This window comes from Eupeodes corollae, chromosome 3 (genome assembly GCF_945859685.1).
Source record: "Eupeodes corollae chromosome 3, idEupCoro1.1, whole genome shotgun sequence".
In the NCBI taxonomy this organism is placed as follows: Eukaryota; Metazoa; Arthropoda; class Insecta; order Diptera; family Syrphidae; genus Eupeodes; species Eupeodes corollae.
Window position 1 is genome coordinate 96,413,789 of NC_079149.1, and position 26,091 is coordinate 96,439,879.

Here is a 26,091-nt window from a genome sequence, read left to right on the forward strand (position 1 = left end):
CGATCATCTCTGAATGAGATGATGGAACAGTTAACTTGAGGTCTACGTGTGTCAATGACATCTGGACAGCCACTCCAACCTAACTTAACCGAATATTGAAAAAAAATATTCTTATAAGTAAAAATTAGTTGGAATCCATAATCTCAAATTTTTGAAAATCATTTTGAGTTGAAAATCAATTTTTTGTAGGTTTTTATTTTTTGTAAGAAAACTGTCAATTCGATTTTCCTCAAAATAGTACTAAATGTCAAAAACATTATTTCTCGTAGCATTAAATTGTTTTTAGATAAAACTATTTTTTGTTCGTAAAATATTCAAGGTGACAAATTTGTTTTCATTTTTTTTTGTTGATTTACAAAAAAAAAACGTTAGTTAGAATTTTTATTTTGTTCTAAAATATGTACTTGTTTGATATCACATTACAAGACATAATTTAAAGTTTAATTCAATCCTTAAGCATTATTGGTTCGTGAGATATTTTGGTTTTACTAAAATGTTCACCCTTTTTTTTTAAATTAAATTAATTGAAATCGGTTGCAAAAATCTTGTGAGGGAATCGGTTCCTTTGAATTCTTCTGCATAAATTACCGACCAAGGGTGATGTTTTCGGCAGACCTTGCGTTTCGTTGGCTTACGCGCAATGTGCACATCTTCGCTGCTAGACCACAATCATTCTGTCAATTTAAGTATGGAGAAACACTTGAAGGAAAAATTGGTTAAGTGAAAAACTGCTATCAATATGACATGGCAACAATGCTTGATAAACGAGTTTGTAGCATGTAGTAGCAAGTTTAAAGTATTTGAAGCACTGGCTGAGAGCTTACTTTTATATGGATCGTAGGTAAAGGGATGTAAGAAATACAATTCGGTTACGCAATTTATAAAAAGAATATTTCATTTGCCGAAAAATGCCAAACTTCGTTATAATGCTGGAAACGGGTCTCTCTCCAAAGCCAAAGCTAAACCTCTACTTATTGAATGTAGTGAAACAACTGTTAATGTAACATATTTTACAATACATTTTAATCTAAAACCAGCTTGGTTTTAGTTTATAGCTAATTATGATATTGTGACGAAATGCGATATTACAAACAAACAGATCTATTCGTCAGCATCTCCTTGTCAGCGTCTACTAGTCAGCACCTGACTGTCAGCCCGGCTGACAACCGGAGAGAAACGTCATTCTGGTTTTGGATAACAGGCCGCTGTTAAAAAATAAAAAAAGTGTTTGGTTAGTTTGCAACATTTGGTGTCAGATGTGGGGTTTCTCATAAAAATTCATGAAAATGAATAGCCCACCCCCGAGTAATAACAACGAAAATTCCATGATCTTGAGGGCTATGCATGACATTGGAAATCGCCTGGACGAGTTATCAGTCAACTGCACTAGACGAGTATCAGATTTGGAAAGCATAGCACTCAATGCAACAGATTTTGCGAATTGTGTCTTTGCTGATAGTGGCATCCAGACATCTGTGCTTTCAAATGAAAATACGTCAACTCAGAATATAGGTCCACTGTTGCAAGATCCAACTGCTATCCAACCAACCAGCCAAGGATCGAGTGAAAACTTCGGTACATCGACTTATCCAGGCCAAGTTTTTTTTTCAAAACCCGAGATAAAATATTGCGTGACGAGAAAAGAGCTCCTCGCAGTTATAAAAGCCGTTAAACACTTCAAGCCGTATTTGTTAGGACGTCACTTTACATTACGAACTGATCATTCTGCAGTGGCTGATGAAGTTTAAGAAACCATTTGGCTCGATGGTTGGAGCAACTAACTGAGTACGACTTTACTGTTACACATAGACCGGGGAAGAACCACGGAAACGCTGATGCTTTGTCTGGGAGGCCTTGTCTTCAACAATTATGTCGATATTGTGACGGCAAAGAACAACGTGATCTGACTATAGTATCCAATCTGGCCATCGTAGATGACATGGCAAAGTTCCAAGACGCCAACGATCAACTGAAAAATGTCAAAGATTGTGTAAGACTTAAACAAAGACCTGTAAAGAAAACTATTTCCCCATCCGATCCCGTATTAAAATCATACTGGGCTATTTCTGAAACCTTATATCTTCGTGACGAAATTCTTTACAGAAAACACTTTCAGCGCACGGATGTGGCTTACCAAGCTGTGTAACCCAAGCAGTTCCAACAACAAATTCTGGAAATGGTCCACGATAGCCCTTCTGGAGGTCATTTTGGAACGGCTTAAACTCTTAAAAAACTACATAATGTGTTGCATGGACTACTTTTCAAAGTGGCTTGAATGCTTTGAGATTGCTGATCAAACAAGTGAAACTATAGTGAGCCGCCTTATAAATGACGTCTTTTTCCGTCATGGTATGCCGACGCAAATCCACAGCGATCAGAGAAGAAATTTTGAGTTCGAGACATTTGTAAAGACAATGGAGCGCCTGGGTATCGAATAAACAAGAACAATGGCTTTCCATCCTCAATCTGATGGAATGGTAGGACGGTTCAACCGAACTATATTGAACTACCTAGTGAAGTTCTGTGAACAACATCAACGCGATTAGGATCAGCATTTACCACTTTTGATGCTGGCCTATCGAACAGCAGTTCATGATGTTACTGGTCATGATGATGGGACCAAAAAAAGGATAGTGAGGATACCAACGAGTTCTTTAAAAAGATTCGCGAACGGCTTGAAGAGACACACAACATCATTCGTGTTAGACTGGAAAAAGGCAGCAGACAAATGAAGCATTGCTATGACTTACGTAGCACTAAACAAACTTTTGACCCCGGGATATTAGTTTTGCTGCATAATCCCACAAGAAAAAAGGTAAAAGTCCGAAGTTACAATTCGACTGGAAAGGTCCATATGAGATCCTTCAAAGGATTTCTGACGTTGTCTACTGTCATACATAAAAGGAAGAATACAGAAAATTGTCCATTTTAAGTTTTACCAGCTTAATTCGGAGACTTAAGCTTAAGAAGGAGATAATATGATGAATAGCAATACTACAAACAAACAGATCTATTCGTCAGCATCTCCTTGTCAGCGTTCAATAGTCAGCACCTAATTGTCAGCCCGGCAATGAGAGAGAAACATCATTCTGGTTTTGGAAGCAGGCAGCGTGGTTAACTATAGGTTAAGTACTTTTTTGTAATTACGAATAAAAAAGTTTTTGGTTAACTTGCAACAATATCATTCAAATATATTTTCACCCCATAAATACGACAATAATAATCTTTAAAACAAAACAACACACTAACATTTTACAATTTTACATTTTACTAACAATTATTAAAGTTTTGACAAAAATATCATTTAAGTTTCAAAAGTTATATTTTCAAATGTGAAAATTAAAAATAATTGGATTTGCCATACAACACCATTTATGTGTCTGATTTAGAATAATTTTAATTCCTTATAATCCTTTTAATACTTTAAACTCTTAATGAGGATTAACCGCATAAAAGCATCAGTTGAAAATTTAGCAAAACTTTCACTTTAAATTCTGTTTTATTGTTAGTTCCATATAATATTTAGTTTGAAATGTTGACAGCTCTCTGATTATTTCATATTCATTAACTTTTAATCGCATGTTGTATGTTTAAGTACTCGTATAGTTCTTATTATTTGAAAATAAAGATATTAAAGCTTTGATCCGAGTTTTGGGTTACATTTATATTTCATTATGACAACAGAATTGAGGGAGACGTTGAATTGTTGTTAGCTCTTGTGGGAATACAATTTTCAACGTTATGAACTGTTTGACGAACTGATAACCACCCAGAAGCTTTCAGCCAATTTGATACTCTTGTATTTAGATATTTTATAGGAACCACTTAAAAATCTCAGCATTGGTACAATGAATTTTGACAATTCTAATTCATCTTACACAGACGAAAAGTTGGGTCAAATCGACTATAAAAAGTATAATAGTCACTTATCACCTTAGCCCATTCCACTACACATCGTAAAAAATAACTTCTAATGCGGAGGTGAAGCTAAAACTTGGATTTTTAAGCAAATGCTAGTTTTTTTGTGATTAAAAACATGCTTCTGCTCGATCCTAAGGATGTCTTCTAGTAAGTTTTAATTTTATTGTTAAAGCCAGATTCATGTGGTCTTAGATTGTTATTCCAGCTTAAGATCCAAATCGTCAGATTACTAATAGGTCAAGATAATATTCTAGTTAGAGCTTCAAAAATATCAAGATTCCTGGATCGCTGACAAAAATTCTTTGACTAGTTCTTATTTTAAGGTTCTCTTTAGTTTAAGTGCGAATAACGCTGAGTTTATAGGTTAGGTTAAGATTAGGTTAAATTGGCTGTTGGTTGGGAAGTCCAACATACTTAGACCAAAGTATGGTCCGTTGTGATACCACATGGATCAGTTGATCAGCTTAACTCGTCGAACCAATTGGAGCTCCGAATGAAGTGTAGGAGACATACCTATATAATGTCAGAATTTTTTAGATCGCTGGTATCGTTGAATTATTAGTCGCTCCAAGGTGGATTCTACGTCGTCGCCTCCTTCTCCTCGTCCATGCAACTCCTACAAAAATCATTTGCAGGGGCTCCAAGTCGAATAGCATGCCTTCCTTTCAAGCAGTGCCCAGTCAGGACACCTATAACGTAGCTAATGTGCAATCTACTCAGAGAGATTAATTGTTTTGAGCGCCTGGCGCTAAGATTAGGCCAAATTAGTTTTGTCGCTAAACAGATGGTGGTGTTATTCCACCTGAAGTTTGTTTTCTCTATGGTTTCTTGCTGTAGCATGAGTTTACATGGAACACGCTACAATGATCGGGTGGACGAAAGGACAGACGTAAGTTTAGTCTATCTGAGTATACGCCTCCACCAACCCCATCCTCGTTTAAAAACGATGCATTCTCCCAAGACGACCTGGGAGATATAGTCACTTTGAAGCTATAGTTATTAAACTGAGGATGGGGTATGGTGTAGTCAATTTCACTGTTTATAGTTCTGAATGAGTTCAAAATAGTGGTGTTGCCAATTCCATTATTGATCCACATACGGCTTGAAGCCGTATGGCTGTCCAGTGGTATTAGATGGAACAGAGCATCAAGTGAAGCGGAGAGGTTAAAGCGAAGTGCTCCTCCCATACACAGGCAGGCTGTTTGGTGGACTTTGCTGAGTTTATCGCGATTTGTCGCTATATTTAGCGCCGTCCACCATACCGCTACTCCATAAGTAAGGATCGGCCTTATGACCGAGATATATAGCCGGTGTGTAATGCGGGGCTGTAGGCCCCATTTATTACCAAAGGCCTTTTTTCAGGAGAACTGGGCTACTGTGGCCTTGTTTATTCTCTCTTCAATATTAGGTTTCCAACTTAATTTCTTATCCAAAATGAGACCCAAGTATTTTGCTTGTTCAGAGAATTTAAGTGGTACACCGTTTATAAGGGGAGGGTCAATGAGTGGGGCTTTTGGAATAAAAACGACTTTAACTTGTCTGAAAGACATCGGGTTGTATGCCAATTTAAGGCATCCCTTGAAGATGTTTTCTAGGATGGGTATTAGAAAACTTGCATTTTCTTGCAGTTCAGCTGGAATTATACCATCCGGACCTGCAGATTTATATGGCTTAAAGCTGTTAATAGCCCATTTGAATTTTTCCCTAGTGACTAGACCTTGTGGGGGATATAATGTATTGTCACAACTATTTGGTACAATGTTATTAATATTATTAGAGCTACCAGGAAAGTGAATGTCTGGTAGCAAGTTAAGCGATTCTTCGCTTGAATTGGTCCAGAGGCTAGAGGCGTTTTTCAAGCAGCTTGGCATGATTGAATTTTTGGAGAGGATTTTGCGCAGCATGGATGCTTCAGAGCAATCTTCCACTTTGCTACAGAAGTTTCTCCAGGACGATCGTTTGGTTTTCCTCAGTACTTTTTTATATATCTTCAGTGATTCTTTATATGAATCTCAGTCAGACATGTCTCTAGAAGCTTTCGAAGTGGATCTAGTCGTGAGTTCCACCAGTGTGGTTTCTTTTTACCTCTTACTTGTATAAGAGGACATGCAGTATCTAGAGCTATATTTAGGGCTAATGTTAGATTATTGACTTTGTCGTCAAGTTCTTCAGTGTTGGAGGGGGTATTAAAGAGTTCAGGTTTTACTTAACTATTTAACGTTCTCTTGTATATTGGCCAATTTGTTCTTTTTGGATTTCGAAAGATCGGTTGCAAGGTGGTTCATTTATAAAGTTAAATTGGATGTATCTATGATCAGGAAAGGAGTGATCTTTAGATACCTTCCAGTTCAAAATATTATTATTAATGAAATCGGAGACAAGAGTTATATCTAAAACTTCTTGTCGATGTTTAGTAATAAACGTTGGCTCTTTACCAGCCTTAAGCCGTCTTACAGAAATCCTCAAACAGATGCAGGCAAAAACTCAATGAAATAATCTACAAAGAGGGCGTTATTATAGAAAAATATGTTTGCCCCTTAAGCCAGAAATTCTCTGCAATACAAAATGAATGTTGCAACTAGTGAAGCCAACGAAGATCCGTCGTAGACGAAAGTAACTGCGCAAAAATTTGAATAATACAGAAATAAATAAAACGTCTGTCATTTTCTAGACAAAGCTATTAAGCCTAATCTTTTTATTTGCATCATTAAGGAATTATATTCCAAGTTTTGTATTCGTTAGAAATTTGGAACTTTGAAGATTTTGAAGATTTCAATCAAGCAGCTGAGAACCGAAATGTATTCGTATTGAATAAAAAGTATTAAAATTTTAAAAATAACAACAAATTTTGCCTTTTTATAACGATTTTTGCGGTCAATAAGGAAAAAACCTTTTTTAAATAATTAATTTTCAATCAAACATTTATGATGGTGGAAAAGCCAAAAAAGTGGTCCCCCGATTCCGCCTGTCTGTCCTGACCCTGCAGCCTAAAGTATTGGTTTGATTGACTACAAATTTGAAAATTTAGGTTTTAAGCCGATTCGCGTTAGGATTTTTTTTGTTTAAATACTAAAAATAACAGTAGTCTCCATACAAATGTTTTGGTCAAAAATTCGTTTTTTTTTTCAAAAACAAACCGATGATGGATTTGTTTTTAAATTTTCGTTTAAATTTGTTTTCCTTCAATATAACAAACGTTTTTTTTTTGTATTGCTCCAGAAGGGTACCCCCCATAGAACTGTTATTTTGTTTTTTAATTTTCTCAACAACTAATGTACTGATTTCAATATTTTTTTTCTTCACAAGCTCTTATAGTGTCTCAATAATATTTGATGATTAAAAATGTGTAGCTATTTTTTTTTCACAAAATTGGAATGTGAACCGTATGTTATGCATAGGTTGGGTTAGGTTGGACTGGCTGTCCATGTCATTGACGCACGTAGACCTCGAGGATCCATTGTGATACCACTAATGAGGTTACTCATGGGAGAGTAATGAATTTAAACAAACCATTTTGTACTTTTAATAAAGTTAGAGAGACGTTTTGTGTTAATCGTTGCCAGTTCACTGGTGTTATCGAAGAATTGATTACCGAGAAAGTAATTCCTTCTAATGGAGAGTGCTGGACATGTACATAGAAGGTGTTGGACTGTTTCCTCTTCCTCCTCGTCCATGCACCTTCTACAGAAGTCATTTGTGTAGACCCCTAGCCTCAGAGCATGTCTTCCTATGAGGCAGTTTCCGTTATTACTCCAATTGTAGAGCTTCTACTTTTTCTGCTCAGTGATATCAAGCTTTTTGACCGTTTTAAGTCAATACTTGGCCATATTTGCTTGGTTGCTAGGCAGGTGGTACTTTGTGACCGTCTAGCATTTGTTGTTTCTAGAGCATATTGATTGAGAAGATATTTGCATGTAGCAAGTGGTGTTCCTATGTTATGTTTTTTTCTAACATAAGGAAGAAGTGTTCCGTTTTTGGCGAGCTCATCGGCTTTGCAATTTCCCGGAATGTCTCTGTGGCCCGGCACCCAAATGAGGTGAATATTAAACTGTTCCGTCATTTTATTTAGAGATGATCGACAATCGTGGACTGTTTGAGAGTTTGTGGAGACAGACGCGAGAGATTTAAGAGCGGGTTGGCTGTCTGAGAAGATTCGTATATCCTTACAAGATATAACGTTTTCTTTGAGCCAGGATAGTGCTTCTTTAATCGCCATTACTTCTGCCTGGAATACACTACATTGATTGGGAAGTCTATAGGATATACTGAGATTCAGTTGTTCTGAAAAGATACCACTTCCAACTCCGTGATGGGTCTTTGAACCTTCAGTATAGAAGTGTACCGCATCGTCTTCCAAGGGTCTCTCTTCTTCTCAGGAGGATCTTGAAGGGATGGACACATGGAATCTTTTACCAAATACCATTTTTGGGGTGGTATAGTCTAAGCATTCTGAGATAGATCTGAAACTGTCTAGAATAGAAGTGTGTCCAGTATTGTTACTGGTCCATTGAGAGGTGGCTCTAAGCCTTACACATGAGTTGGCAGCCACCTTTTTAGAGAAGATGTCAAGTGGTGTTAGGTTTAAAAGCACTTCCAGTGCTGCGGTTGGTGTTGAGCGAAGTGCTCCTGTGATGCACATACCTGCTGACCGCTGGACTTTGATGAGCTTATTTAGATTTACCATCTTGTCCAGTGCGGTCCACGATACGACGGCTCCATAAATAAGTATCGGCCTGATTACCGAAGTGAATAGACAGTGGGTTATTTTTGGGGAGAAGCCCCATTTTGATCCTATGGCCTTTTTACAAGTAAAAAGCGCTACAGTAGCCTTTTTGACTCTTTCATCAATATTTGCCTTCCAATTTAGTTTTTTGTCTTAAATGAGGCCCAAATATTTAGCTTGATCGGAAAAGCTTAATGGCATTCCTCTAATCCTGGGTGGGCTAATCTGAGGAATTTTATATCTTCTCGAAAAGATTATTAATTCTGTTTTGTGTGGTTTGACGTCCAATCCACATTGCTTAACCCATTTAGTTAGCCTGTTTAGTTTATTTTGTAGGAGTTCCGAGAGAACTTGGGGGTGCTTCCCAGATACGGATATCGCAACGTCGTCAGCATAGGCAATCACCTTAAAACCCTCTGCTTCCAATAACTGCATACTTTGAATAATTTTAAACTAAAAGTGACACATTTATAAGATTGGAGAAATCAAATGGTACTTAAATTTTGGAAAACAAATAATTTCTTACCAACGTTTTTAAATGTTTAAACACAGGAAAAAACACATACTCTTAGATAAACGAGCAAGTTTTTACGAAATTATTTGAAATTAAAAAAACTTTAACAAAATATTTATAACAAAGTTTTGAGGGAGATACAAAATTTAAGTCAATCAACATCTTTCTTTGTTTTTACAGTACTTGAGTCGAAAAATATTTTTTATTTTTGTAGGTTTTCGTCTCTTGTAAAAAAAGTAGTCATTTGAATTGTTTGTTTGTTTCCCACATTTTTTATTGAAAACCAATTTTTATTAATTTGATTGGCTTTCTTTTGGAAGTTTCTATTTCTTTGTTTTATTATCTTGGAAATAGTGAAGCAGTGCATTGAGTGAAATAAAACCTTCATCTATCCTTGAGATATTCTAATCGGACATCACTATCTATTAATTGTTCGCAGTAGGAGTAGTCGGAGTTTTCGGATTTCTCTAAGATTGGACACAAAACGGTACAAAGAGTATGATATTTTCATCATCAGTTCTGACTTTGAAAATCAAGCTTATGTCTGAAGCTGAAAATTCTTCTCCGAACACTCAGAAAAAAGTGAACGGGAGGTATGCCTATAAAGTATTGTTACGGAAATTATAGGCAATTTTTCAATAATTTGGTTAATATTTCAATAATTATTTTAAAAATCACTATAAAAATTAGGTAAACTTCCATAATTTTTTTAAGCTTTATAGGAATGGAAAAAATCGACGTTTTCCTATGCAAAATGGGTAATTGCTCAGATTTTATTACAAATAGAACAATGTGTATTGGAAAAACACAAATAATCATAATAAGCAGGCGTACTAGCAATTCGTTTAGGAAGTATACCCTTACATTTTGTTGCAATTGCAATAACTTACTGGTTAAAGTTACAATACGGTTAGGAACATTTCCGAACTATGGAAATACTATACTATTTGGGTGATATTACAATACATTCTAGAAAAATATCATACTTTTATTGTTGACATTCCAATAATTCATTGTTACAAAACATAATGATGAAGCAATGAGTCCAAATACTATAATGTATAGGAAATATAACAAAATATGTAGGGTATTTAACAGATCTAAGTAAAAATGGACAATTTCCTACACTGTATAGGAAAAAATGATGCCTGTAGTTTTGGAAGATTTCCAATAAAGTATAGTTTTGACAACATATCAGATTGGTGTTTTTAAAATTCCTATAATTGTACAGCTTAAATACCAATAATTGTTGATAAAAAGACAATATTTGATAACAATAAAATAAATGTGTGATAATAGAAATAAAAAGTTACAAAAAAAACGATTTTATGGGTGCAATTTAACATTTTATAAGCCCAATTCATATTGATATCATTGCAATGACATATGGTTAATACACCTACTAAAATTGGTTTCACTTGGTTTCCCATAATGTATTGGAAAAAGATCTTTATAATTGTGCACATAACCAATCGCTTCTACTCCCAAAATATTGACGTCATATTCCAAGTCAAAAGGTAAAATAACAATATCGGATAGTTATTTTAACAATACATATGCTTGGAAACTCTTAAACGATCAGGGAAAATAGCTATAATGTAAAGGCAATACCACAACCATGATTGGCTTGTAACCAATATGCGTTATTACGAATACCTGATTTCTATGTGTAAGAAAACTAAAACAATCGCGGTGTCACCTATAACGTTTGGGAAAGGCTTCAATACAAACAGTTGGATACCCTCCATCTAATAGCGATCTTTGCAAAAATGTCTGGTAATACACCTACTTAAATTGGTGTCACTTGGTTTCCCATAATGTATTGGAAAAAGATCTTTATAATTGTGCACATAACCAATCGCTTCTACTCCCAAAATATTGACGTCATATTCCAAGTCAAAAGGTAAAATAACAATATCGGATAGTTATTTTAACAATACATATGCTTGGAAACTCTTAAACGATCAGGGAAAATAGCTATAATGTAAAGGCAATACCACAACCATGATTGGCTTGTAACCAATATGCGTTATTACGAATACCTGATTTCTATGTGTAAGAAAACTAAAACAATCGCGGTGTCACCTATAACGTTTGGGAAAGGCTTCAATACAAACAGTTGGATACCCTCCATCTAATAGCGATCTTTGCAAAAATGTCTGGTAATACACCTACTTAAATTGGTGTCACTTGGTTTCCCATAATGTATTGGAAAAAGATCTTTATAATTGTGCACATAACCAATCGCTTCTACTCCCAAAATATTGACGTCATATTCCAAGTCAAAAGGTAAAATAACAATATCGGACAGTTATTTTAACAATACATATGCTTGGAAACTCTTAAACGATCAGGGAAAATAGCTATAATGTAAAGGCAATACCACAACCATGATTGGCTTGTAACCAATATGCGTTATTACGAATACCTGATTTCTATGTGTAAGAAAACTAAAACAATCGCGGTGTCACCTATAACGTTTGGGAAAGGCTTCAATACAAACAGTTGGACACCCTCCATCTAATAGCGATCTTTGCAAAAATGTCTGGTAATACACCTACTTAAATTGGTGTCACTTGGTTTCCCATAATGTATTGGAAAAAGATCTTTATAATTGTGCACATAACCAATCGCTTCTACTCCCAAAATATTGACGTCATATTCCAAGTCAAAAGGTAAAATAACAATATCGGATAGTTATTTTAACAATACATATGCTTGGAAACTCTTAAACGATCAGGGAAAATAGCTATAATGTAAAGGCAATACCACAACCATGATTGGCTTGTAACCAATATGCGTTATTACGAATACCTGATTTCTATGTGTAAGAAAACTAAAACAATCGCGGTGTCACCTATAACGTTTGGGAAAGGCTTCAATACAAACAGTTGGATACCCTCCATCTAATAGCGATCTTTGCAAAAATGTCTGGTAATACACCTACTTAAATTGGTGTCACTTGGTTTCCCATAATGTATTGGAAAAAGATCTTTATAATTGTGCACATAACCAATCGCTTCTACTCCCAAAATATTGACGTCATATTCCAAGTCAAAAGGTAAAATAACAATATCGGATAGTTATTTTAACAATACATATGCTTGGAAACTCTTAAACGATCAGGGAAAATAGCTATAATGTAAAATAAGTAAAATAGCTGTATCTCTATCTGATACTTATTTCAACAACACATTTTGTTGAAAACTCTTATACAAATAATTAAAATTCCTATAATGTTTAGGCAATAGCTCAAACAATATTTGCATGTACCCACAAAATAAAATACCGGCTCGCTTTGGTTGAGAAAACTAAAGCAGAAAAACTATCACCCATTATATTTAGGTAAAGTTTCAATACAGAAAGTTTAAACCATTATTTGGTTTGGTATCACTGCAATAAAGTCAAGTAAACTTATCTATACGAAATGGCATAGTTTTATTTACCATTTTTTAGCAAAAATATCTTCTTTTTGGGGATTTGTTCAACTCTAAAATATTAAAGTTATATATAAAAATAAATATACATAACTATTGTAACCTATACTCGTACCATGTATAAAATGGATCATTAATTCAGGGCTTAGATTATTATTTTTGTTCAACATATGCCAATTATAATATATATTATAGATATATTATATTTGAAATTGATGCTTTCGCAACCTTTTCGCCTAAAATGTTCTTAATATTCGGTACAGCATTAATAACAGTACCAATTTGAATTGGTTCAGAATGCAAATTTTATTTTTGCCAAAAAAAAGAAAGATTTTGTCTGAGCTTAAATATGTTGCCTTGTGATAAGTTAAAACAATTTATGCATTTCAAATATTGATGGTTATATTCCGATCTACAAAAAAATCAATATTTTATTTTAATTTCTACTTTAGCAATTACCGGTTATTTTGCTGTTTTATGTATTTTTATAAATTGAGGTTTTCCCGACCTAAAAATCAAATATTTGGATAATTATTCAATGACCTATTACTTCAAGTAAAAAGTGTGAATGATCTCATTTTGTTCTTAATTAAACAGAATCCGTATTTTTCGGTTTGATTTGGTTGTAGATACCTATTCGCTCCTTACAAAAGTTAATTGAATGTCCCTGGTACAATTACGCTGGGCAACACTGTTTTCTTCCAGGCAATGATGTTTGGGTTTTTGCCTGTAGATTTTCATAGACTTAATCCGACTTCATCAGTCTATCACACACATTTTTTGATATATAACTTTTGATATGAATTCGAAGGAAAACATATGTTTGTATAAGGCTTTTTAAGGCCTTATGAAGTTTTTTTTTTATACAAATCGTTATGGCTTTCTAGATTAATAGTCCCTATCTTCCATATTTAGTTTTAATATTGATAGTATTTCATAAAACTTTCAACAAATCTTTATAAGTAGGTAGATTTTCACTGTCATATATAAATCTTTAAAAAACCACTGAACAAGGGTTTCAACAGCAAATGTCAAAATCATTTGAAAAGTAAAATTTTCTTTGAAATGAATCCGTCCTCTTTACGAGGCTACAACTTCATGTCTTTTGAAATATAATATACAAATTTACATCATAATACATTTATCAAAAACCATGAAAACAATAAATGCATAACTGATGAGAATATCTTAAAACTGCAGCTAGAAGTCAAAGATTTTTTCTTTGCTTCGTACAATTTATTGTAAAGAACTTTGTTGTGATTAACCTAAGCCTTAAAAGCACTGTTTTTGGTTATCTTTAACGTTTTCGAAGAACTACATATGTACATTATAAAAACTTTCTGTCAGAAAAATTATATAGTACGAGATTCGAATTAAGGACGGACAACTCGAACCTTTAAAAAGGTATTGTTTTGAGACAGAAAAGACATAATTTTGCCGATCATCGTTATATTTTAAAGCTAAATTAAATATTATAAGTAATAGTTTGATATAAGGTAAGTACTTAACCTGTACCTATGTTTTTTTTTTATAATTTTGTATATCATTTAAATTTTCCATTCTTTAATTGCAGTTACTTTATCAATGGTTTTTTCCTTTTGACAAGATTTGGATGACAAATTCTAAGTTTTCATTTGCTTTACATACCGACATATTTTTGCAAGATGAACGCGTATGTAGCTTTATGAGCCCAACAAAAATAAATTTGAAGTTTTTGACATAAAAAGAAAAGTTATTGAGTTTAAAATTTCGGCTGCACGTACTGCATGAATTGTTAAGGCGACATGTAAACATATACCTAGAAAAGAGATGTAAGCTCACCATTTAATTTTGTTGTTTAACTTCGCGCCAACAAGAGAACAAAACATTCATTTTGCTTTCATTATCGACCTATCTCGCTCAGAAGCATCTAAAAAAGAATGCAAGCGCAAAGGGTTCTCATTTATATATATATTATATATGCATGTGATGCACATGTACATTAGGGTGCGTTACTCGCAACTACTTTTTCTTTTATCTCTGTTCTGAAAAATTTAATGCAAGGAAAAATTTGAGCCCGAAATATTAATATTAGCTTAATAATACTTAGCTTCATAATAATTCATCTTTACCAGACACCTATCGTCAATGGATACTTTGAGAGCTGGAGGAGATAATTCTATAAAATTCCGCTGAGCCATTCAAATTCAAAGATAGAAAAACAAGTTTGTGCCATTAATGGCAAGTCTCACATGCCATAGGCGAGTAATTAAAATTAAGGACTCAAGTTTTTGTTTGACAATTTCAAAAAATTCCTATCACAGAAAAAAATATAAATAGCAAAAAAAAGCCACCTTAATGTGAATATATTGTTGGTTAGAAGGCAGCTCACCAATACATAATGCCAGTTTAGTTTGCGTTCGATGAGATTGCACAAATACAAACGCATTTCACTTATTTTTTGGATGATCTACCAATACATATTGGTAATTTACATAAGTATATAGAGAAAAAGAAAGCGAATAAAGTTATCCGCCATTGTATTCAGCGGTTTTATTCAGTATTATTCTTCTTTCAGACAGTTGCTAAAAACAATTGCCAAAAGCCGAAGTCAATTCGACTCAAGTATCCACTTAGAAGAGATCTAGAAAGAACATTACCAAAGTTTTTATTTTTACGCAGTTGCAATTGCAAGTGAGTTCCAGTTTTGAACATAAATTATGTGAGAGTTTTGTATTGATATTTTATTTTAAAATTTGTATGCTGAATAAATTTTTTGCAACATTTTTTTCAGTATTTTTGTTCCAGACAGTTTCTAAAAACAATTGCCAAAAGCCGAATGCAATCCAAATATCCACTAAGAAGAGATTTAGAAAGAAAATTACCAAAGTTTTTACGCAGTTGCAAGTGAGTTTCTGTTTTGAACAGGAGATACCTTTAATTATTAACATTATTCAAGTACCTACGAACAAAGTGAGTTTTCTATTAATATTTTATTTTAAAGATCTTATATTGAATTTATAAAAACGTGCATCATTTTACTTTTTTGCCAACAATGTTAGGCCTTTCGGCAGTTCAAAATAAAACTCCCTAGATTTTTGTTTATGTTACTGAATTTTAAAAAATTTGCAACACTGCTTCGTGGCTGCGCCGATAACTTTATTTTTTCTTAACTTCCCATATTAAGTCATTGTAATGGGTCCGACGTGATATCGAACAAATATTTTTTTTTTTGAAAAAAATTGTCTTTTTTATAAATCAAAAAAAAAAACTTAAAAAAAATATTTGTCACCTCGAAAATTGCAAGAATAAGAAATAATTTTATCTTCAAAACAATTTTGTGCAACTAAGAATAACGTTTCTAACATCAGGTAAAATTTTGAGAAAAATCGAATCGACAGTTTTTTTTTTATAAAAAATAAAAACTTAAAAAAACATTACTCAAAGTAAATAAAAATTGAATTTGGACTTAAATATCTTTTCGAAACTTTGAGCTATTGGCATAACACAAATTTTGTTTTTTAAAAAATATTATTTTCTTTCTTCAGTAACATTTTGAGAAAAATCCAATGGACATTTTTTTTGCAAAAAATTAAAAACCTCAAAAAAAAATAACAAAAGTTGGTAAAAATTGATTTTTGACTTAAATATCTTTTCAAAACCTTGAGCTATTGGCTTAAAATTAACTTTTTACTATGAGAAATATTGTTTTCAACATTCTGTCAAATTTTGACAAAAATCCAATAGACAATTTTCTTACAAAAAATAAAAACTTTAAAAAAAATTAATAAAAGCTGGTAAAAATTTATTTTACACTCAATTATCTTTTTTAAAATCTTTATCTTTAAACTAATTTTATCTAAGAAAAACTGTTGTGAAGATTCGATAAAATTTTAAGTAAAATCAATCGTACAGTTTCTTAACATCAAAATATACCTTATAAAAGCATTAGTAAGAGTTCATAAAAATGGATTTTCGACTCAAATATCTTTTTTTAAATTAAAAATATTCGATTCAAACTCATTTTACTGACAGAAAATATAATTTTCGACATTCACTAAATTTTTAATTAAAAACCAAGTCAGTTTTTTTATAAAATATAAAATCTGTAAAAAATAGTACGAAAATTTTGAAAAAAACGATGTATCTCGTGAAAAATAGAAGGTATTGACTTAAAATTTATTTCATTCATCCAATTTATAATTGTTTATTTAATAAATGCTACTAAAATTGATAAAATCTGGTTTTCGACTAAAAATATGGTTAAAAACTGATTTTGAAATGATACTATTTCATTATAACTATGCAAAATATTGTTGGTAATTTTAAAATTTTTAAGAAAGAAACCACGAAACCCTAAAAACTTTTAAGCACGACAAATCGATAGACGGGATGGGAAGTTATCAGTGTGACTCGCATCCCAGCCGCTTTTATTTTATATTTTCATTTTAATGATTGTATTTGGTTCAATTTGGATTGTGTCGCGGTTATTTTGTATTTAACTCTCGAACGGCGCGCACAAAGTGTACACAAGTATATATATATATATGCATGTGATGCACATGTACATTAGGGTGCGTTTCTTGCGACTACTTTTTTCTTTATCTCTGTTCTGAAAAATTTAATCGAAAGAAAAAATTGAGCCCTTAATATTAATATTTGCTTTATAATAATACATCTCTACCAGACATCTGTTGTCAATGTATACTTTGAGAGCTGGGGGAGATAATTCTATAAATTCTGAGCCATTCAAATTTAAAGAAAGGAAAACAAGTTTGTGCCATTAATGGCAAATCTCACATGCCATAGGCGAGTAATTAAAATAAAGGACTTAAGTTTTTGTTTGACATTTTCAAAAAAATTCCCATCACAGAACAAAATAAAAATAGCAAAATAAGCCACCTTAATGTGCACATTTTGTTGGTTAGAAGGCAGCTCACCAATACATCATTCCAATATAGTTTGCGTTTGACGAGATTGCACAAATACAAACGCATTTCACTTATTTTTCGGTTGATCTACCAATACATATTGGTAATTTACATAAGTAGATAGAGATGAAGGAAGACAAAAAAGCTATCCGCCATTGTATTCAGCGGTTTTATTCAGTATTCTTCTTTAATTTTGTTGTTTAACTTCGCGCCAACAAGAGAACAAAACGTTCATTTTGCTTTCATTATCGACCTATCTCGCTCAGAAGCATCTAAAAAAGAATGCAAGCGCAAAGGGTACTCATTTATATATAAATGCATGTGATGCACATGTACATTAGGGTGCGTTACTCTCAACTACTTTTTCTTTTATCTCTGTTCTGAAAAATTTAATGCAAGGAAAAATTTGAGCCCGAAATATTAATATTAGCTTAATAATACTTAGCTTCATAATAATTCATCTTTACCAGACACCTATCGTCAATGGATACTTTGAGAGCTGGAGGAGATAATTCTATAAAATTCCGCTGAGCCATTCAAATTCAAAGATAGAAAAACAAGTTTGTGCCATTAATGGCAAGTCTCACATGCCATAGGCGAGTAATTAAAATTAAGGACTCAAGTTTTTGTTTGACAATTTCAAAAAATTCCTATCACAGAAAAAAATATAAATAGCAAAAAAAAGCCACCTTAATGTGAATATATTGTTGGTTAGAAGGCAGCTCACCAATACATAATGCCAGTTTAGTTTGCGTTCGATGAGATTGCACAAATACAAACGCATTTCACTTATTTTTTGGATGATCTACCAATACATATTGGTAATTTACATAAGTATATAGAGAAAAAGAAAGCGAATAAAGTTATCCGCCATTGTATTCAGCGGTTTTATTCAGTATTATTCTTCTTTCAGACAGTTGCTAAAAACAATTGCCAAAAGCCGAAGTCAATTCGACTCAAGTATCCACTTAGAAGAGATCTAGAAAGAACATTACCAAAGTTTTTATTTTTACGCAGTTGCAATTGCAAGTGAGTTCCAGTTTTGAACATAAATTATGTGAGTGAGTTTTGTATTGATATTTTATTTTAAAATTTGTATGCTGAATAAATTTTTTGCAACATTTTTTTCAGTATTTTTGTTCCAGACAGTTTCTAAAAACAATTGCCAAAAGCCGAATGCAATCCAAATATCCACTAAGAAGAGATTTAGAAAGAAAATTACCAAAGTTTTTACGCAGTTGCAAGTGAGTTTCTGTTTTGAACAGGAGATACCTTTAATTATTAACATTATTCAAGTACCTACGAACAAAGTGAGTTTTCTATTAATATTTTATTTTAAAGATCTTACCTATATTGAATTTATAAAAACGTGCATCATTTTACTTTTTTGCCAACAATGTTAGGCCTTTCGGCAGTTCAAAATAAAACTCCCTAGATTTTTGTTCATGTTACTGAATTTTAAAAAATGTGCAACACTGCTTCGTGGCTGCGCCGATAACTTTATTTTTTCTTAACTTCCCATATTAAGTCATTGTAATGGGTCCGACGTGATATCGAACAAATATTTTTTTTTTGAAAAAAATTGTCTTTTTTATAAATCAAAAAAAAAACTAAAAAAAAATATTTGTCACCTCGAAAATTGCAAGAATAAAAAATGATTTTATCTTCAAAGCAATTTTGTGCAACGAAGAATAACGTTTCTAACATGAAGTAAAATTTTGAGAAAAATCGAATCGATAGTTTTTTTTATAAAAAATAAAAACCTATAAAAACATTACTCAAAGTAGGTAAAAATTAAATTTGGACTTAAATATCTTTTCGAAACTTTGAGCTATTGGCATAACACAAATTTGGTTTTTAAAAATATTATTTTCTTTCTTCGGTAAAAAAATCCAATAGAAATTTTTTTTTTGCAAAAAATTTCTGAAAAATTTGAGCCCTAAATATTAATATAAGATTAATAATTCTTAACATAATAATAATACATCGTTACCTATCTCATTACTTATTTCTTGGATTATATATCATACCATAGTACCTTCAACTTTAAAAACAAGAAATGATAAATATGTATTACCTCCAAAATTGTATGCATCGAAGAATAACGTTTTTGAGATCTGCAATTTTTTTTAAAAAAATCGAATTTACAATTTGTTTTACAAAAGTATAAACCTAAAAAATTCCTTCTTAAAGTAGGTAGACAATTATTTTTGACTCAAATATCGCTGTTTCAATAAAAAATATTGACTGCACCTTGAACCAATTTTATCTCATAAAACAATACCAGTTGACAACTTTTTTTAGAAGAAACTTAATCCTCCAAATTTAACTTAAAATTGATAAAAATTGTTTTCTACTAAAGTTCTTGAGAACAAAAAATATATTGCCCCCAAACTATTCTTAACTTGCAAAAATGTTATTGTATGTAAAACTTGATGAAATATGGACAGACAAACACGAATAGAAAGTTATCAGATATTCATCTCAGCTTTTTTTTGCGATAGATTTTTGAAATGTTTCTAAATAATTGAACGAATGCATCATCTGCAAATATTCAAATTTTATAATAATTTTTGCTGCATAAAATGACAAGAATTGATTGAATACATCATAAAATTTCATTTTTTTTAAATTATTGTGTATATGTATTGAAAAAATGGTTATTTAAACAATGTTACGCCTTTAATTAATTTTTAAACATTACTTTTAGTTTGAGCACTATCAAAAATTGAGGAAAAATATTCAAATATGGATTTAGTCCGAGAAAAATTAAAAAATTGGAATATGGAGCACTTAACAGACGCTTTTATAAGTGAGTATTTTACATTTCTAGTTAAAAAATATTTGTTCTTATAATATTTCTATTAACACTCGTATTTATTTCATGTTTGTATGCTTTTTTGGGCTGTATTTTAGGAAAAGCAAAATTCACTTGTTTTTAGAAAAGTACAAATTCAAAATTAAATTAAATGGTAAAATGCTTATGGAAATTAAAAAAGAACAAATGCCAATTTAAAATTGAGCTCTACTTAAAAGTCTATATCTATAAATTTATTATGTCATTTGAATTAGAAATACGCTTAAAAATTACACCTCAATTTCAAAAGAATAATATATTTTCGATATCACTCCTTAACTTAGTCTGCGAAGCTTTGTTTCATTTGCTAATGAACATCGATTTTAAGGACCATTTATTCAATGTCTTATAAGTCATTTCACATCCACTACTAGGTGAAGAAATCGACGATGAAGCCTTTGTTCAACTAGAATATGTAAATGTTTGTGAAATTATTAAGAAAGCTGGCCCAAGAATCAAGTTTTGGAATAAATTTGCAGCTGAATATAAGAAGAACGAAAACGTAAGATTGATAAAAAATCCTATATCAGAAGTATAACTCTACCAAACTTGATTATATTTGAAAAAAAAAAAGATTTATTATCAAATCATATGAATTATATACATAATATCAGTGGCAATACAGCCAATACAATACTTAAAATTATTTCGATTTGTTTAAATATAAATATGTTAATATCAATATGTACTATGAACCCATTTTTATATTTAAACACACATTAATAAGTTGTCTTTTTTATTTATCCGCTTTGAAACCAATTTTTTATTTCTTTTCCCCAACATTATCGAACACAATTTGTTTCCTTCCTCACAACTCGGGACAATTTTGTTCCTTTTTATTTTGCTACGAAATGTAAGCTGGATATTAAACAAATCAATATCATCACATATATCGAGATACGTACTTTCCTAAATTTGTTAATTAGAAAGAAATATGAAAAAATGCATGTACCTAACATATGAATATATTTTATTTTAAATCAATTCATTTTTAATTCCTAATATATAACCATGTTTAAAAAAAATATTAGATTGATGTAGTGTCCATCGACACGCTATCTGATGTTACCCAGCCACTTTCTCCCTGGACTTCAAGCTCAATCGAGATTGAAAACATAGAAGACTTGGATAAAACTCTTCAATTTGTAAGTATTTTTATTACTTATTATTTCGAACTCTTTAATGAACAATATATTTCTAGAAAATGGTTGCATTAATAATAATACTAAATTATGCGGAACTTATCGAATTCTCTATTAACTAAATATAATGAGAGCCTTTTTCAATATTTGTTTTTGATAATTACCCCCTCTTTAAAATTAAGTCGACCATTTTCTACTTACAAAACAATTAAGCAACATTTGTGTTTATTTTTTTAAAGGTCCTAGAAGATCAATCAAACCCAAATTGTTCAAACAAAAACCATACATCTGTTTCTAAAGGAACAGTTAAAGAATATCTATCTCATGGTGAAGGCAAAGTGCTAAAAACATTTTTTAAATCACACGGAAAACTAGACCAATTTAACAGAAATCGTTTAGCATCAATTATCATTGCTAAGGAGTTTGAGTTGGTTAACAGTTCAAATGAAAATGACTTTAAAATAACCACAGAAAGATTTAAAGAACTCACACAACAAATACTCGAAATTTTTCCTACTGAATCACCATCTATATACTTCAACCCATATATGAAAGACACAAAACGAAGGGCATCTGGAAAACTGTGGGAACGATTGCAAACATTTAAAAAAACAATTCGACGATCTAAGGCACTTTCAATCCAACATTCAGATTCAACACCAACTATTAAAACCTCGGAAATTGAAAAAATTAATGAAAAATTACAGTTCCTTTATAACTATCTAGAACCATATGATAAAATTGTTGAATTTTGGAATGATACTGTAGAAGCAAGGGCTGAACTTTTTAAACCAGAATCAAATCTAACAATAGGTTCATATGTGGACAAATTTCCTATTTTAAAGAGTGCTGAAGGATATAAACTTTATAAAATAGATTTTGACCATTACTACAAGGACAAATCAAACAATTTGCTACACAAGTGGACTGAAATAAACACGAAACTCATAAACATTGCTGAAAAGAAAAATAAACCAGAAATAAAGAATCTTTTAACATTTAAAAGCAACATAATTGGATTCTTTCTTTTACCATATCTTTTATCCACTCCAGTCTTAGGAAAAAGAAAACTTACACAGACTAAACGCAGCACGAAGCTTGAAAGTGCTGATTCCTTTTTTATTTTTGTTTCGGTAAGATTTGTTGTATGACTTATAAATACATTATATTTAAGTTTATCTTCACATTTTTCTATTTTTCTTTCTGTAGTTTTTAGTTGTTTATGCATTCAATTTCACTACAAATTTAATATATTGACTAAACAAATTTAAATTTTCAGTGCTCAAGCCGAATTCAAGAAAAGTTGGTAGAGGTAAGGAGATTGCTTCAAGTCAATAAGCAAACCTTACAACCAACTGTAATTCTTGTGGGTGAAAATAAAGCTGATATCACGGAGGCATATTTAGCAATTGATGACAGTCTGTACAACTGCGAAGGTCCCATAGAGGCAATAGATGCATGCTTCAAGAGCTACACAGCATTGAACGCCAAATTTCCTGAGTCCGCACATCATATTTGGATGCTCATCCAAAAGTACATTTATAATATCAGCACCGTACACGACAAAAATTACACTACAGTTAACTCGCTAATTAGCGACCTTACGTAAGTCCTTAGCATTATAATTTTTTTTTTTGCTTAAATATATTAAAAGTTAAGTTACTATAATTTATTTTAAATGGAGTGCTTTAAATGCAATGTATTTCATGCATCATTTCAAACTTATGTTCAACACTTGAAACATAAACATAAATATGTAAATATATATAAATGTCAAAAATGTAATGAAGAAAGATCATTTATTTATTTTAATAGTTTTAAAAAACACATAAGCAAGCATTTTATGAATCCTTTGGATAAATTTGCAAAACATTTAGGTGAAAAAAATACTCACATAATTCCTCATAATACAATTGATGTGGAAAACCCATTTCAAACCGGGGGTTCACTACAAAATATAAGCATTAACATTTTAAGAGATAATGCTAATTTAGAACTCATTTCGAACCTTTACAAGAAAAATAGTATATGTAAAAAGGATGTGCAGTACATAGTAACAGCTTTTGACGCCTATTTTAACAGCGATTTCCTTAAAACTCTTTTTAAAGGTGTTAATAAAAGTTATGCGCAGGCTATACAAAATCCTTTCAAACATATCTCGACAGAATATAAACGAATAAACATGTTAAGAGAAAATGGTTTGTACTTTTCTTCATCGTCTGCCACTATAGGCAATCGACTAGATTATACAAATCTTGAAAATCGCACAATACTTCAAAACATCACAGTGAAGGAAAAATATATTTCACTTAAGCGTTATATGATTGTGTTTTTAGAAAATAGTTCGGTTTTCGATCATATAATGGAGTATATTAACGAATTGAAACTTGAAACCAATTCTGTTAGTAACGTAATGCAAACCGCGTTTTGGAAAGAAAAAGTTACTCAATATTCTCCTCAATGTATTGTTCTACCATTACTTGTGTACTTCGATGACTTCGAGGTTAATAACCCTCTTGGTTCAAGGAATGGCTACCAAAAGATAGGTGGTGTTTACGTGTCGTTTCCGTTTCTTTCGCCGCTGTATCGTTCCAAATTAGAAAATATTTTTGTGACATTATTGTTTCATACACTTGACAAAAAAGCATACGGTAATAGCGTCTTCCGGCCCCTAATTGATGAATTGAAAGACCTTGAAATTAACCCCTTAAAAATATCTAATAAACAGGTTTTTTTTTGTCCTTGTTTCTTGTATAGGTGATAATTTAGGACTTAATTCCATGCTTGGCTTCACTGAAAGTTTTTCTTGTAACTTTTTTTGCAGAATATGCAAAATGCAGAAGAGCGATGCACAAACTGCCATTACAGAAAATCCTTTCTTGATTAGAAATCCAAAAAATTATGCAGATGATTTGAAAAAACATGACGTTAAAAAAACTGGTATTTTATCATCATGTATTTTCAATGAACTTCGCAATTTCCATGTTTGCCGAAATTTTAGTGTTGATTTACTTCATGATCTTTACGAGGGTATTTGTGGTTTTGAAACAGCATTTATATTGCATTCATTTATTAAAAATTCAAAATATTTCACTTTAGAAATATTAAATAATAGAATTATAGGGTTCTTTTATGGGCGTTTCGAAGGTTTAAACAAACCTCAAGAGCTCAGTATGGATAATTTAAAAAATCATAAGCTAAGATATTCAGCTTCAGAACTAATATGGTTTATGAAATACCTGCCACTTATTATTTCAGACTTGGTGCCTGAATCCGACATTTTATGGATTTTTTTTTTAATTTTAAAAGAAATAATAGAATTACTATTTTTAGAAAGCATTGACGAACAAATTATTAGTTGCTTGGAAAATTTAATAAGAAAGCATCACACTTTATATTTAACTCACTTTAAAATGCCACTCAGGCCAAAGCATCACTTTCTTACTCATTATCCATTCATAATGCGAAAATTTGGCCCGTTGAAACAATTTTGGGTTATGCGACACGAAGCAAAGCATAAAGAATTAAAACAAATTGCAAATTCTACACGATCTCGAATAAATATTTGCCATACAATTGCGGAACGGATTCAGCTATCATTTTTCCAAAGTAAATTTCAAAACGATTTTGAAAATAAGATCATTTCTGGAAAAGAAATCAAATGTTTTAACCCTTTCAACAATATTTCTGTTTATATTGCTCAGTTGAAAAACTTAGACAGCAACACTAAGTTTTGTAAGTGGACAGCAATTTGTGATATAAAAATTAAAATAGGAATGGTAATAGAATTTAATAACATTGATAATATTCCATGCTTTGGGCTTGTAGAATTGATAGGTATAGTGCGCGAAGCAAATATTTTCTGCATTTGCAAGCTACTGAAAACAATGTTTTTTGATAGGCACAATTATGCATTCTTGGTGGAAAAAACGAATTTATTTAAAATTATTGAGTTTAAATTAAATGTAACAAATATACGTTCTATAATTTTATCTGATCGGGAATTATATGTTACTTAACTAATTTAAATGTAATTCCACCCTCTATCACGTTAACCTACGCTTTTATAAGAAATATTTATTGCTTATTCTAAATAAGATTCTCTTATATAAATTTCCTACCTTATAATCAGATAGAGGACGAATGTCCCTTAACGTATGCTTGCATACGGTTTCAATTTAAAAATTACATTACTTGTATAAATTCATTTTTTTCTTTAAATCAAAAAAAAAAAAACAAGCATCAACAGCTACACAGAATTGAACGATAAGTTTCAAAGTATAATTATTCTTTTATATTCTTCACACTTTTCATAATCAAAACTCCTTTTTCTTTGCTCCTAATATCATTTGGATGCTACACCTAAATTAAATTCATAGTTTCAATGGCACGACCAGAATCACACTAATGTTAAATATCACTAATTTGATTTCTAATCAAACAAAATATCTTTTTAAAATATAAACAAAAAGAAAATCTTTATTGTTTTAAATTGAGTTCCTAAAATGTAATGTATTTCATGATACATTCTAAACTTGTGTTCAACATTTGAAAATGTCCAACAGAACGAAAATTTATTTTAATAGT

General features: G+C 31.6%; 2 protein-coding genes across 4 annotated transcripts in view; one reads left to right on the forward strand and one right to left on the reverse strand.

Moving 5' to 3' along the window:
• The window catches only part of LOC129949002 (protein cappuccino), a 171,284-nt gene that overhangs the window by 139,049 nt on the left and 6,144 nt on the right, over positions 1-26,091 (reverse strand). The gene's annotated exons all lie outside the window — the stretch shown is intronic.
• Positions 14,665-24,202, forward strand: LOC129949003 (uncharacterized). The gene is made up of 8 exons (XM_056060187.1): positions 14,665-15,296; positions 15,369-15,547; positions 18,419-18,562; positions 18,637-18,815; positions 20,216-20,317; positions 21,394-21,507; positions 21,744-22,637; positions 22,784-24,202. Exons 7-8 carry the CDS (start codon positions 22,053-22,055, stop codon positions 23,111-23,113), a joined length of 915 nt encoding a protein of 304 aa, XP_055916162.1. The 5' UTR covers positions 14,665-15,296; positions 15,369-15,547; positions 18,419-18,562; positions 18,637-18,815; positions 20,216-20,317; positions 21,394-21,507; positions 21,744-22,052; the 3' UTR covers positions 23,114-24,202.